This window comes from Plasmopara halstedii (genome assembly GCF_900000015.1).
Source record: "Plasmopara halstedii genome assembly, contig: Scaffold_2386, whole genome shotgun sequence".
NCBI lineage: Eukaryota > Oomycota > Peronosporomycetes > Peronosporales > Peronosporaceae > Plasmopara > Plasmopara halstedii.
In genome coordinates, this window is record NW_020189293.1 from 80,558 (window position 1) to 95,113 (window position 14,556).

Here is a 14,556-nt window from a genome sequence, read left to right on the forward strand (position 1 = left end):
AAACAGCAAATTTTGAAGGTGATGGGTACCACTACGACACTCTAGACGAACATTTTCTTCGCTACAACTGGCTTATAAAGCTGAAATACGGGTGAGAGGACGCATAAATTTTCCCCAATGCGCAAATAGAGTTTGTTCTTATCGGCTGTCTAGCCAGATCTGGGTGCCCAAAGGCATTCTTCATGGAGTGTAGTGCTGTTCCAAGCGCAGGTGGTACTTCTGAGAAGTGATGACCGGTGGGGATAAGAACCGTTCGCGGAGCGAGTTTTTGGTGCTTGCTTTGCTCTTGGTATGATGGGAAGGCCCGCGCAAAGACGTGTAAGGGATCCGCTTCTACGCGTTAAAGTTGTTCATACGGTTTAAAGCCACAATCACGATATGATAAGCACAATTCAGCGAGATTCTTGCGCTTGCTGTTAAAAAGCTCGGCTTCTTGAGCAATCCAGCTCATTGGTGTCAGGCTGGACATTGTCACAAGTTTCACGGTGGTGTGTCGCGTGCTTCTCACCGTTGGGAAAGGGCACGGAGAAATGACCCGGAGTCGTTCCAACCGTTCTGATTGGAGAAAACCCCGGTATTTCTGCCGTGTCTTGCAATCATTGCATTGGTCGCGAGGATCGCACCTTATCCGTTGGTTTGTTAAGCAATCTGCTAAAGCGCACAAAATCGGACTCCGGTATAAGTATGCTCTTCTGAGTAGACACGGTAAAATGCAGAGGGTGGAGGCAAACGTAGTAGTTGCTTTTGGAGTGGTAACAATTGCGTACTGAGCAAAAAAGACAGAATGAATGCGAGCCTCAGAGTTGTTCACATCATAGTGAGGGAGGTGTTTAGGGGTAAGCACGAAAATGTTGTGTACACACCTAGCACATTCGTTAAATTGAGCTTGAAACAATACTGTACAATTGTACGGAATTTGTATTGCACTTGGTTTGAGTGTGAATGTATGTATGATGGACTCCGTAAGGGAGGCATTTGGTAAACGTGACATGTCAAACAGTGAGAGACCTATATCATGAAAGATAGTAAGCTCAGAAAAATATGCTCCAGATATTCTGTAAAATAGCAATTTTAAAGGCCAGCCCCCCTCTGTGAGTTTATAAGCACAGACTCGTTCTTGGTACCTCCATGCGAAGTGATACGTCAACATGATGGAGCTCGCACACAATGAAATATTCACCCTCGACTTAGAGCGAAGCTAAGAAGTAAAAACGTGAAGTTCCAAATTAGTAACAAGATCAAGACTCGGTACGAACGAGAGTGACGATCCTCCAAAAGGGCCATGCTTGTATCGCGCAACCAAGAAATTTCCAAACGTAAAAACATTTCAGCTGTTGTATTAAAAAATTATCGTATAGTGCATAGTTGCGGAACCTGTTATGCGTAAGGGGAGACTAAATAAATGAGAAACTCTCAGATGGAATTATGGAATTGAGAAATAAGCTTTTCCACGGGGTAGTTTCGCAGCAGTACAAATCTATTCTTCATATACATTAAGAAAATACGACACGAGCCATGTATCAGATAATCACTCCTCTTATACCCGTTGCTGTAGCTACCAAACCATGTTCGTCTCCAAGAAAGGTATGAGGAGGAGGACACAATGCACATACCTATAATATGCAAGAGGCTGGGCAACATTAATTTTCTTCTTAAATCTGATTTACTTATCCCTTCTACTTTATAGTTGACTAACCCGAATATTAAAAATGAGTCAAGATTGTTTTCCAGTTAACTTTATCAATAATCGATTATTATACAATTTTGGTTGACAACGTAAAAACGAGTCCTTAACTTTTATGAATTGAAAAGGTTGATTCTTGCAAGAACCTGGGTGAAGATGGTAGGTTAGTTCTCAATCATTTAGAAACACACACAACTGACTTATTCGAGCAAAGACATTTTTTATTCGTCCTCTTATTTCAATCATGTACAACTCATTGTGATCGATGACACGCAGAAGCAAATCTTCATAGTGTTCGAGCAGGCTTAGATACGCTGGTCTTTTGAAGAAGCGGTGATGAACTGTTGATGATATTTTTACGAGATGCAACTCGCCCTGTTGTCATATCAAACGCAGCAAAAATGCCGTCACGTAGACCAGCAGTGTGGATGTATAGCCAGTGGCCAATGCACCCAAGAAGTCGACACAAATTGATGCCCGCCATTACATTGAACGAAATTGTGATGTACGTCGACGCATTTAAAAGAGACACGGCGAAAAGGGCAAAGATGAGATTTGAGGACACCCACGAAAGCAAAATGTTGGTGCGAAACGCCTCGAAAATATCTCGTCTGGTCTCTGTACGCTCAATTTCCTGACGGCGGCGATCCTCTACTGCGCGACGGTTAGCGATAATGCCCTTATACTTATCCGTTTCAGTCTCACCAGACAGGGCAGTCTGCAATGGGTCATCGTGCAAGCCCTTGGTGCCCCACGACAAATTTTGAAGGTTACAAAACGAGTAGATCGAAAAAATGTTGACAAAGCTTGGGATCAAGGCCATGTAGTGCACGAACGTCAGCATAATGTGGTGAAGCTCACCATGCAGCGCCGGACCGAGAAAGAACACTCCGACGGTGAGGATGGAGATGGCAATGAGTTGATTATTAGCTGGGATTGATAAATAAACACCAACAGCGACGAGGCACGACATAGTCATGATGAATCCAAAAGCAGCACTTGCAAAGTAGTACATGAGTTTCATATGTTTTGGATTGTTGCCAAGTCCAATGATGATCATGATCAAAAGCCCAAAAAGGTACACCCAATTGAACACATACACTGCTCCATCTCGGACAGTTTTCGAATACAAGGACGTGTCGACAAACTCAAGCCGATTTTGCTGGAACCCTTGAAACACGATAAAATAGAGAAGCAAGTACAAATTTGCCGGCATTACATAGGCAACTGCCATGTACAGCAGGTAATAGAGGTAAAACACCAAGAAGGCCAGTTTCCGCATGCTAGAGTGGTTGCTTTCTAAATAAATGCGATCCCAATTCCAAATACTGAATAGTGTGGCGAAGAACGCACCGTTAAGCCAGCGTTTGCGCTGTGAAATGAGCCCAATCAGATCTTGTGGTACGTCAGTGCGAGCGACGGCATCTTTGACATAATGCGTTGTCCAATTGCGGTCTTTTCGTGCCACGACTTCAAATGACAAAATACGATCCTCCGCGAGATACATGTTGCCAAGAAATGGCCCTAACACACCCAGTTCAATGTTCAACGTCTGAAAGTATGCGTTTAGTGGAGCTCCACGAATTGCTTCGTATCGGTAAGCTGAGAATGCACCTGGAAGCACACTGATAAAGCCAAAGCAGCTCTCAAGCGACTTGTCGAGAATGTTTGAAATTTTGTATTCGAAGTTTTGCGCAGAGATGACCCAATTAGTCAAATTCTCAAACGGTTTATCCACTGCAACTTGTCCACATGCCCCTCCGATCTGGTGGTTGCGTTCAAATGCAAACAGCATATGATATAGAGCTGACTTGGTCAGCAGGGTGCCTACATCCATCATCACAGTATACTCAGGCTGAATCTGTTCCGCGAATGCGTTAAAAAACCAGTGATGCGAATCGATCTTACTGACCTTCGTCTCTTTCAAAGCAAACATTGCTTGGATCGGCGTGAATTTTTTTCCTTTGGCAGAAAGTTGCAACGTGTGCTCGAAAAGGTGGCATCGGGCACCGATGCCAGCACTATTGATTGTCATCAAGGTTTCGTCGTAAAGCCCAATGGTGGTCAGATAGTCTAGCATCTTATCATTGACCTGCTCGCGGCCATCAGCGACGATGCAGACAAGCACATTTTGCCATCCGTTCTCACCACCAAATGAGCTCAGGGTTTCTTCATGGTCTTTGAGGTATGTTAAATTATTAGCAAGTTTTCTGAGAGTCGCTTGAAGTTGCTGTGGTCCTTCATTGTACATAGTGATACAGATCATGAGTCTTGGGCGTCTGCCTACCTCCACACAACGTAAATGATATCCGGAGCTGGAAAAGTCAATTAATTGCGGACAGTAGACGGGCGTGTACCACATGCGACGAGCTTCGTCCTCGTCTAAGTAAAGACCGATCCAGTCCTGAAACCACGTTTCGACCGGAATTCCAACTTTGACAGCTCTTGGTCTTGGATTTTTCTCCTTCACTCGACCTTCAATCCAGTTTGAAAGTCTTAAACACCAATTCAACGTTTCGAAAGCCTTGCTTGCGAGTAGGTTGTCAATGACGGGATTTGCTTGACGTTTCGCTATATTGGCCATAGCGTATCCACCGTCAAGATAGAGTCTCAACGCATCCCGATAGCGTTGTGCCCCAAGAGCGATTGCGGCACGGTCAAGAATAGCCTGAGCCTCTTCGACAGTTGGCATTTGGCTGTACGTGGGCAGTAAATTAGTGAGCGATTTACTGCTTAGAAACAAGCTTTGTATGCTAGCAGGGGAGAATGCAGCTTTCTTTGGTGTGCATGTTGCAACACATTGCTCCGGTCCACAAAACCGGATGCCCAACGGTGATCGAGCGTCCTCGCTCAGAACTGACATCTTGAATGCGTGTGTGGCTTTTGAAGTCAACTTGAAAATGGAAGGTGAACGAAACTGAAGAAGTGTTACCGATGAGGATTTTTAACATATGGTTTATTTTTCAGAATTTCGGTTTGTGTCGTGAGGTTTATGTTGAAGCATACCGTAAGCATAGCACGCATCTTCTGTTTAAGTCAAGAGTGAAGCACAGCGGTACTCAGTCTCATGTACACAGTGGTATTTTTCTTAAGCTAGAATCATTAGAGACGTTCACAGTAAAGTAAACATGCCATACAGATCTGAATTATTTACATGTTAACTAAATACGTCGGGAGTAAGAAAAACTAAGATTAAAAGTAGATATCTGTCTAGCGTCGCACTGCTAGAAGAACGCCTTAGATATGATACATATTGACAATGACTCGAGTTGTTTTATTTTTTTTAACCAATCAAGAATTTTTGCCTCGACATCAAGGAACCAACACATGAGACCAGATTTTTGTTTATGTTTACACACGCATTAGCCAAATTTATTGATGTTTACAAATGCACAAAAGGACGACAGCACAATAATCGGATTTGTAACAATCAAATTGTTTTCCTGCATTCAGTACGGTGAGCTGCTACACACTACGTCATCGCATACTGCAGTCTCCATCCTGCAATTTGTTTACATTCAAAATTGTTAGACAATAGTTTAGCTTGTCGATTTTATGTTTGTCTTTATTAATGCGCACATATTGTTAATGTAGCACCGTGACTCATTCATACGTAAGCAGAAATTCTGGTCTGCATACAAAGAAGAGGAAGTAGAATATGTAAGAGAATTGTGACAAGTCTACCTTAAGACAATAAGTGATTCTGTAATCTTTTTTACGCAATATCGGAAAAAGTCAGAGCATTTTAGTACCGCACTAACCAATTATTGGGCTCTGTACATCGGATCAGCTCAAAGGTAGTTTCGTAATGTAAACCTATGCACCCACGATTGAGCGTTCCAGCAATGTCATGAGTTGGGCTCTTTTTTACTTCAAATCCAAAATTCTCTGCACCAGAAGAACATAATACAAACCAACACGAACAAAACCAGCAACCCCGAATCAGATGTCAGTGGGCTGTCCACGATCGAAAATGTTCTTTGCACTTACCGATATCAGACAGCAACGATCACTTTGAACATGACTGCATACGAAGAAACAGGATTCCAAGCAAAACTACTGTTTCTTTTTGTCTTGGTTGTCAAAATCCATCGTGCAAGATCCCGTCTCAATTCTTTATAAGCATCGCACGATATCGTTGAAGGCCTAATCAACAATCAGCATGTATCTTCCACAGTAAAAGCGGTCTGAAAATTCAAAAAATGAACCTTGGATTTTCTGATGAGTTATTTAACAGTGTCCTACTCGAGCTAGAAAAATAGAACAAATGTTTGTTGTTTATCAGTGGGATACAAACACGACGCTGGCGAAGAATTGCTAGACTGGACAGCAATACAAAGGGTTGTTTATGTAGTCACATCAATACCAACAAATGATTCCCAAAGTCAAAGCAGGCATCTTAGATAGAAATACTTCAAACAACAAGCCCTACGCCGGATACACACAGTCCCGAGTCCTACTCAGATTCATTCGACAGAGTAGTATTACTTGCAATATCGTGAGCAGTTTCAGGATTTTTACATCATAGACAGTCGGAGCTGCAAGATGTAAAGCTGAAGCACGCAGAGAGATTGACGAGGTCTACATACGGTGGATTGTTATGACGACGGTTGGACAAGAGCACCCAGGCCAGCGAGTCCAACCAAATTGCAAACAGGACATAAAGGTCAGAACGTGCGTGGGCTGGATCTGTCTCGATGGCAAGTTCCTTGACTCAATGTCTTTCGCAAGGTCATATCGCAGAGCATTTGCAGGATATTCTTGACGTATGCCTCGGTGATTGGATTGCAAGTACAGCGTGCTTAGCAACGTTCGTCAGTGCTAGGGCTTTCCAAGCACCACGCATGCAAGAGCGTCAGAAAATACTTAAAAGAGCAATTGCTTTGAAAAGGCTAAGGTGCACTCTACAATTTAAGGACCTGTTTAAGTCGAGAAAGATATCACATCACAGCGACGGAAGCTGGACTTTTACGACATATGCAAACCTTTTCTGCATCTTGTTGATAAGAATCGCGTAGCGAGTATACCATTATAAACGCAACACAATCGAAGCTATTTTGAAAGGCTTCAGCCCATTGTGATATTGGTTGTGACGCCTGAACAGTTCGATGCTGTTGAAAATATCTAACGACAAATATATATGAGATCGGAAATCTTGTTTTTCTGTTCAAAACAGAACTTTAGATAAAATCTTACAGTCGCCCAATCGACAGCCACTCTCAGCCATCTTAATACTAAAACAGCTAGATTTATCAAATTCCAAGAGCAATCCTGGTGTAATTTGAAGTGTCCTCGTCTGGATGATCGTGCATTGTCGAAGATTATTTAATTGAGACATCAAACACATCCTGATGAAGTCCATGTTGAATGCTTGGTGGCTAAATTGATGATGACAAAACGTTTTCATCGAGCGACATTCATAGGTGTTGGTGTTTCAGAATACTATATGAATGCCACTTACCTGTATTCCAAGTTTTTCAAATGTGCAACTCGTAAAAGGAGTCGATCTGAAAGTGCTGAGTCGGTTCTGCATTTAATCACGTTAAATCCCACCTTTTGCCATGAACAAGGTGGTTTTATATGCTAACCTGCTAACTGCTATAGTCAATACAAATTCAGGGTTCTCTCGTCCATCTACAATAACAATAACAATTGGAAAATATCATATTGCCCCCTTAACAGGAATTGCTTGTTTGAAGCAGACAGCAAAGACTCTTGGAGGCGTGGCCAGTTAGGATATGGACCTTTGACGACAAAGTTGGCAACTCGGACACTTTCGTTTAACTAAATGCCCACTGCACGCGACAAGAAGAGCAGATTTGTGTCAAGGCATCGATGAGGGCACGTCTACTGGTATCGATGCTAGACTTTTCTCACATTTATGAATGTCTGGGGACAACATTTCAGCAGCGTCAAGCCAGGGAGCCAAAGACGAGGCTTAACTTCTCGCTCAATTACCACCCCCATCAACCCAACACTTTTCCATTTTATGCGAAAGTAATGAAGTGAATCAAGGAGATGGCAACTAACGGTGGACTCAAAAGAGGCAATGCTGCCAATGTGTCGTATGTTAGCATAGTCGACGCAATTTACGGCTCTGATAACCGTTTTGATCGCAAGAGATCATGTCCATATGATGAAATTACGATCTGTGTGAAGACTCGGCGCCATTTTGATCCTCCGCTGCCCCAGAACTACAAAGGAAAGCAACTTTCAATACATTAGCACTAAAGCAGTGAGACACAGCCGCGGCGGAAGGAAAGCGATCTCGTATTTCCTGCAGTGCTCGCAAAGCTTGCTCGACATGTTCGGAGCTCAATTGCTCAATGTAACGTTAAGAACATGCAAAATGCGATCAACTCTTTGAGTGAAAAATGTGTCATTGATGTGAAAATACGCACTAGTTTCGCATTTGATCCTGATCTTTTTCTTACTTTTTGGTTACATTCGGGCATGTACGACGCTAAATTTGACGCTGCTCACCCTTTGTATGCATTGATACCTCGAACATGCTTTGGTGGTTTGGCCATGTTCGCTGAATTCTAAATCAAAGAGCGACGAATTGACAAGCTTGTTTTTCCTGAGAGCAATGTCATGAAAAAACTAAAAAGTGTTCAAAAAGTGTTCACAAACATTTCGACTTTTTTTATTTTGATTAGTGTAGAAAAGCTTGAGTTCAGTGTGATATCTTGGCAATACTTCTTTGAAATAGATCAATGTAAATGACCCTTTTCTCCTGTTTAAAGTTGGTTTTTGTGCTTTGTTCCTTATGTCCCTTAATATCTATTGCATCGTAAGGTATGATGTCATAAATGTTACAAACTGGTCAGTTTGGTCTCCATAACGTCGCTCATAGACGAGGCAACATCCGAATTTTTTTCAATATCTCAACGCAAGAACGCCAAGAGTATTTATCCATCTCAGTAAATTTATGCTGCGAAACTATAAATTCGTGCAAGTACCGTGAATTACATACTTGAATTTCAAGCCTATTATTTACGAGAAACAGAAATTTTGACAAAGCCTTTTAATTGAAACACACAAACAAGTTGGCTCGGTCATAGCTACCACATCCATTAGCTTAAGACGAATTCTCGTTCTAGAAGCGGTGTATCGCAGCGTTTTACCACAATTGTCAAACGCTCAAAATTCACCGCGTACATACATCAATTGGCGGAAATGCCAATTTTAATAGCCACCACATTTTTTTTTTTTGTAATTTAGAAATTCTTGATGTGCACACACCACAAGCACCTGTGGGACATCCCCGCGGCAATTTCTCGCATTGTGCAAAGTGGTTTCGAAAATCATTCATGATTTCATGCGTCGGTATATAGAAGTATCTACGGTTTTCGCCTGTTCAATCTGAGTGAAGAAAAGAAGCTGAGTGCAGCGATAGATAAGAAGACACTGAGATTGCAGAATATCTATAATATATTGAGTGAATTAAGACTAGAACGTTTGAGGTCCATGCAAATGTTGATGCTACAGCTCGCGCTTCGGAAATAGAGAGGCAAGATCACTTTTCAAAACTGATATTTAATAGGCGAGTTTTACGGCTGGAGGTAATGATACGTGTCTCACAAGCCGATGTGCACGGAATGTAAAAGGTTTACATTACTTGTAGAGGCTAAAGTTGAAGCACAAAGAGAGATTCACAGCTACATAAGGTGGCTGCGTTGGCGAGCATACGACGACGGTTAGACAAGAGCACTCAGGCCAGCGAGTCCAACAAAATTGCAGACAGGACATAGAGATCAGAACGTGCGTGGGCTGAATCCGTCTCGATAGCAAAATCCTTAACTCGATGTTTTTTGCAATGACATATCGCAAAGCATTTGTAGGATATTCTTGCTGTATGCCTTGGTGGTTGAATTGCAAGTGCAGCGTGCGAAGCAAAATTCGTCAGCGCTAGAGCTCATTGAGCACCACACATGCAAGAGCATCAGAAAATACGTATGAGGCAAAATGCCTCGATACGCTCTTGTAAATGCACTCTACATTTTGAGGACCTGCTTAAGTCGAAGAAGAAGGATCATATCACAATGACGGAAGCTGGACTTCTGTGACATATGTAAATTTGTTCTGCTTCTTGTTGAGAAGAATAGCGTAGCTAATATTCTTGCATACGGAATACTGGCGAAGCTTCAGAAGTTTGAATAAGGATTGTAATATTGGTTGCGACGCCTGAATACTGTAGTTTGATGCTCTTGACAAATATCTAATGACAAAAACACATACAAATATATGTATGAAGCGAGTGAGTTGTTGTTCAAAATATTATTATTGTCAGACTATCGCCCAAACTCTCACCAATCTTGATAATTTAAGGTGCTAAAACAGCTACAGGAAAACATTCGTAAATTTATCAGAGTGCAAGAGCAATCCTTTTAAGTCTCCTCGTTTGAATGATCGTGCACCGTAGACGACTATATAATAGAGACATCAAACACGTCCTGGTGAAGTCCAATGTAGATGATTGGTATTTTTACCACAAATTTGCATTACAAGGCGAATGTCAATGCGAGCAGTCAGCGAAATTATGTCATGAGTGCTCTGAAAACGCCTACTGAGTTTTTCACGAAGTTAGCGACAGCCTCTTCAAAAGATAGCACCAAGCACATAAAAGCAATACGCTTTTGATGTACTTGTTCGAGATAATTTTGACGAGTTGTTAAACGAGGAAGTTGACAATACGCCACAACATTTTTAGATTCAACGTTGTTCCAGAGTTATGCTGTTTTGGCCACGAAAAGGCCAAATAAACTGTTAAGTAGTCATTGTAATTAGTTTCCATACAGAAACAAGGTGTTTTTTGCTCTTGTTCTAAAAGTGGCGTGCATCATTGATGTTTAGTATACAACTTGGTTTCAAACACATCATGGCTACGAAACGTCTTGCAACTTTCGTAAGTAGGTGGACTGATGAGTTGCGGAACAAAGCGCTTGTAAAGGTGAAGCATCATCAATAGCTACAATCTTGCACATCATTACGTTTTGTAATGTTATTGATTCATTTCCGTTGCCGTAGCAGTGATTATTGAGTCGAAAATAGTTCGTCTTAAAAACATGGAAAGCCAAGAAAGACAATACTGCTAGACAGAATATCGTATATTCGCTGTGGTCTGAAGATCTTTAGCGGTTGCTGAAGGTGGTACCATTACTTTTTCGATTTAAATGACATGCGTTATGACGAACATGAGCGATCTATCATTAATTTAACGGATTATCTCATGTCTAGGAATAGACTTTATTTGCTCAGTCCATTACAATACAAAACCTGTTTGTTTCGTACGAGAAGCTATTTTCAATGGGATGGATACGACTGTGTCATTCAAAGCTTTGAGACTCTACACGCTAATTTGCAATTGTTTTTGATCTGCACTTGAATGAATTCCTGCTTGCAGAAGCGTAATGTCGTGACCAACACATTCTGCCGATGCGTAATTTTCAGGTGTACGCTTTAGACTACATTAGGTACACACAATTTTGAGGTTAACTCGTCAATAAAGACAGCCAGATAGAAGAGGCAGTGATGCATGCAGCGCAAATCTAGCGTCCCTCGAGACGGTCATTCGCAAAATAACATCACCGCACCTACCCAGCCAGTAAGTAGTAACGCTTCCAGTTGCTTTCACAAGTTTCTTGGCAATTTGTATAGCCGAAGTCGACCCAGACCATCTGTTGTGATCAAGGGTAGAAGTACTTATAGTTAGAGTTATCCAAATGGGGTACGCTCGATCGCTTAAATCACGACAATAAATGTTGTTTAAAACATTATGGTCGTTGTCTCATCGGAACAGTACTTGACCCCAGTCCATTTTCAATCGGTCAGATTGACGAATATGCTGATGAGGCTCTTAGCAAGTTCTAATACAACACAACCGTCCGTACCGAAAGTATAATGTAAAGTTGGGGACCCAGTCTCAAGAATTTAAGATATTCATGCCTCGTCATGAATCATTCGTAGCATCGTTCGTCCCGGCAACAGCAGCTACTGTCGAAATTCGAAAAGGGCAGTCAGCAGGCGGGCAGCAAAAGATGTAAATAATATATACACTGACTTTAAAGTCAATTACTCTGAAAGCATAATTAACGTATACAAGAAGACATTTTTCAGTGCAATGGGGTTACAGTGGACTATGCACAGAGGAAGCTTTGAATAAAAGAGTCCGTGGAAACAAACATATAGATTGGGTTCGTAGGATAGCTTCTGGAGTGATTTTTATCTTATTTGCTTTATTACTTCAAGACTGTATATATATGAGCAGTGTATATGTACGTTTTTATCAGCACAGACACTTTAAAACTAAATGAATATTAACAGTTACTCCTAAATTTCGTACAATTCTCTCGTATTGATTTTAATAAAATCGAACCAAAAGTGTAATAACACAAGATCATAGAGCTTACCCTCCTCACTAAATCGTGGACCACACTCGGTTTCAAACTTGTTTTGTCTCTTAAGACAGAGCTACTACTGCGCTTGAAGTCTAACTCCACGCTGTGCGTACCTTCTTCTCACACTGTACTTGCACCGGGTTTTCCATTCCGTGCAATCAGTTAAATGGCTCAGCAAAACTCTCGAAAAGGCGCAATTTTTGCGAACAACGCGATAAAATTAGTTTTCGTTGGGTAACATCCGAAAAAAACAGTTTTGATGACTCTGCACGTCTTCACCAACTTAGCCGTTCATCAAGGGAAAGGCAACTATTGCACTCAGTCTCTCTTTGGTCATCGGACAGTGCCAGCGGAGACCAACCCAACGGCTGGCTCACTTGAGCTCTTTGGGTTGAGACATAGCGTCGCCTTTATCTTAGAGTCGGATCGCGTCGAAACTAGGATACGTCTCTGACTTGCTCTCTGACCTTCGCCATCACGTTGCTGCTTTAGAGCAGCAGTCGGTAAACTACGGGGAATGAAGGAGACTTGTCTACGTCTACATCAGAGCTCTTCACATCCATCTGACTCGCAAACTCAGGATTGTGGTTTAGCTTCAATAAGCCCACGTAGCAACAGAGATTATTTTCGCCCATCTAGGATCGGATGTTAAGAAAGTAGCTGTTCGAAGGAAAATGCTGACAAGCCAGTAGAGGTCTATCTGCTTTATTTAAGGTAATATCACATGATTGGGAGCAAATGACCCCAGCACGCCCGTGATTTACGCCGACCGTCCGAATATCTGTTTGCAAATGGCCAGCGGTTGTTATCTCCAATCTGGTGTCAAACACCGTGGACAATGTTCGCCAGGACTTTGCTGTAAAGTGTAAAATTCAATTAATACTGGCAAGTAATTTCGGCAGAATACTTTTTCTAGGAACAGCGTGACTGTATTCTACTATCGCAAATTAGCATCATCTTCCTCAGATGGTCCCCGAAATTCACAATATCCGCATAACTAAAGGCGTCTTTGAAACATCGACAGCAAAGTCCATCCTTATGTACTGATAGCACTCTGCCGAAATTGGTAAGCTAGGCGAAGGTCTAAAGCGTTGACATGCTTTACTCGTGCGCACATTGGTACTTATGCACTGATACATGTAGCAAAATCAAAAAGTGCTCAACGCGAGCTAAATCGTTCAAAGGGGTACCATGTGCCTCGAACACTATTCTGAGCTCTAAGATCTTCACCATGAAGATTTTTTTTCACGCTAAGTGTTATATGAGCAAATGCTGGATTTCAGCAAGCCGTAGTATAAGGAATAGCGGTGCATACTTGCACCCACACGCGAGCTCCCAATTTGTTGCATCTCAAAGCTTTTTGTCATGCCACACATGTTCCGTCTGACTCGTATGCTGTACCCATCTTCTCATCAATTGGCAACATTATCATCATGACATACAACGAGGTATAGTTGGGGCGACGCCAACAAAGCGCATCCCTTCACCACATTATGTTGGTAGCCCGCCTTAGCAATACACTCGGCATACACAAATATCCTTCTTGCCATTTTCTGAGAAGGATCTGATGAGAACGTTCCTCTGCAAAATGTGTTGGCGACGTTCAAATGCGGTCACGCTTCCGTGTCAATTGACATCTCTTTTGAACATACCAAAGCCAATTGCAAAGGCTGAAGCATCGCAAACGAAGTATGGTCGCCGAATTGATATCGAAAGAGCCAGCATCGGGGCTTGCACAAAGTTTACTTTAGGGCCGTGTTGGCCGCCTACTGCACCTCGTTACGATTTGACATCCTCTAGAAATGAATAATCGTGCTATTTCGGCATAGTTTGCATTGTACTTATGCAAGTAAAATCCACTTTCTCAAGCTTTCCAAGACGTATGTGCTTGTCGATCTACAATGTTTCGATGTTTGCGATAACTATTCGCAAAACTCGCTTTCCAATGAAGCAAATTAAAAAGAATCCAATGGTTTCAAGACACATTGTCAATATTGGCAATGGGCTCCTGAGCTCATAATAGCGGAATTTTGCTCGCAACTTTAAATGTGGCTCACCACATCCAGCATTCCGTGCTCAGCATGATTATAAATGAATGTATTGACGATATGGGTTTTTGCGTGACCTGAATAGCTGCGTTACCAAACGATTGAAAGTATCTGGTGCATAATAAACACCGAACATGATCAATCACTCTAACACCATTTCGCCCAAAGTACTCGCTGTAGGGAGAGAATAACGTATGTCTCTCATCAGCATTAAGTGCTATCAAAATCCATCAGCTTAACCAAAAAAGTTAATAAGAAGAAACTGCTCATGCTGTGTCGTATAATTTTTAGAAAAAGGCAATGCCACTGGAACTGTGACTACACTTTGCATATTCTTAACATCCAGAATTCGCCATCTGTCGTAAACTTGTAACGGGGTTACATGAGAGTGACCCGTCACTCTCCCAAGGGAGCTGTGGTGTGG

The 14,556-nt window shown here is 42.0% G+C and overlaps 2 protein-coding genes across 2 annotated transcripts; one reads left to right on the plus strand and one right to left on the minus strand.

The window, feature by feature from the left end:
• Positions 1-1,970: 1,970 nt before the first annotated feature.
• Positions 1,971-4,547, minus strand: PHALS_03480 (chitin synthase 1; the record flags this gene model as incomplete). The annotated part of the gene is made up of 1 exon (XM_024717695.1): positions 1,971-4,547. The coding sequence occupies one exon, from the start codon at positions 4,545-4,547 to the stop codon at positions 1,971-1,973; it is 2,577 nt and encodes an 858-aa protein (XP_024583168.1).
• A 2,753-nt stretch (positions 4,548-7,300) lies between these two features.
• On the plus strand, positions 7,301-8,158 carry PHALS_14935 (uncharacterized protein). Its single transcript, XM_036407132.1, has one exon. It carries the CDS (start codon positions 7,703-7,705, stop codon positions 7,907-7,909), a length of 207 nt encoding a protein of 68 aa, XP_036263388.1. The 5' UTR covers positions 7,301-7,702; the 3' UTR covers positions 7,910-8,158.
• The last annotated feature ends 6,398 nt before the right edge of the window (positions 8,159-14,556 follow it).

What these genes read in the sequence shown, in the direction of transcription:
- PHALS_14935 (XM_036407132.1), top strand. Translation starts at nt 7,703, where the DNA reads ATGGCAACTAACGGTGGACTCAAAAGAGGCAATGCTGCCAATGTGTCG.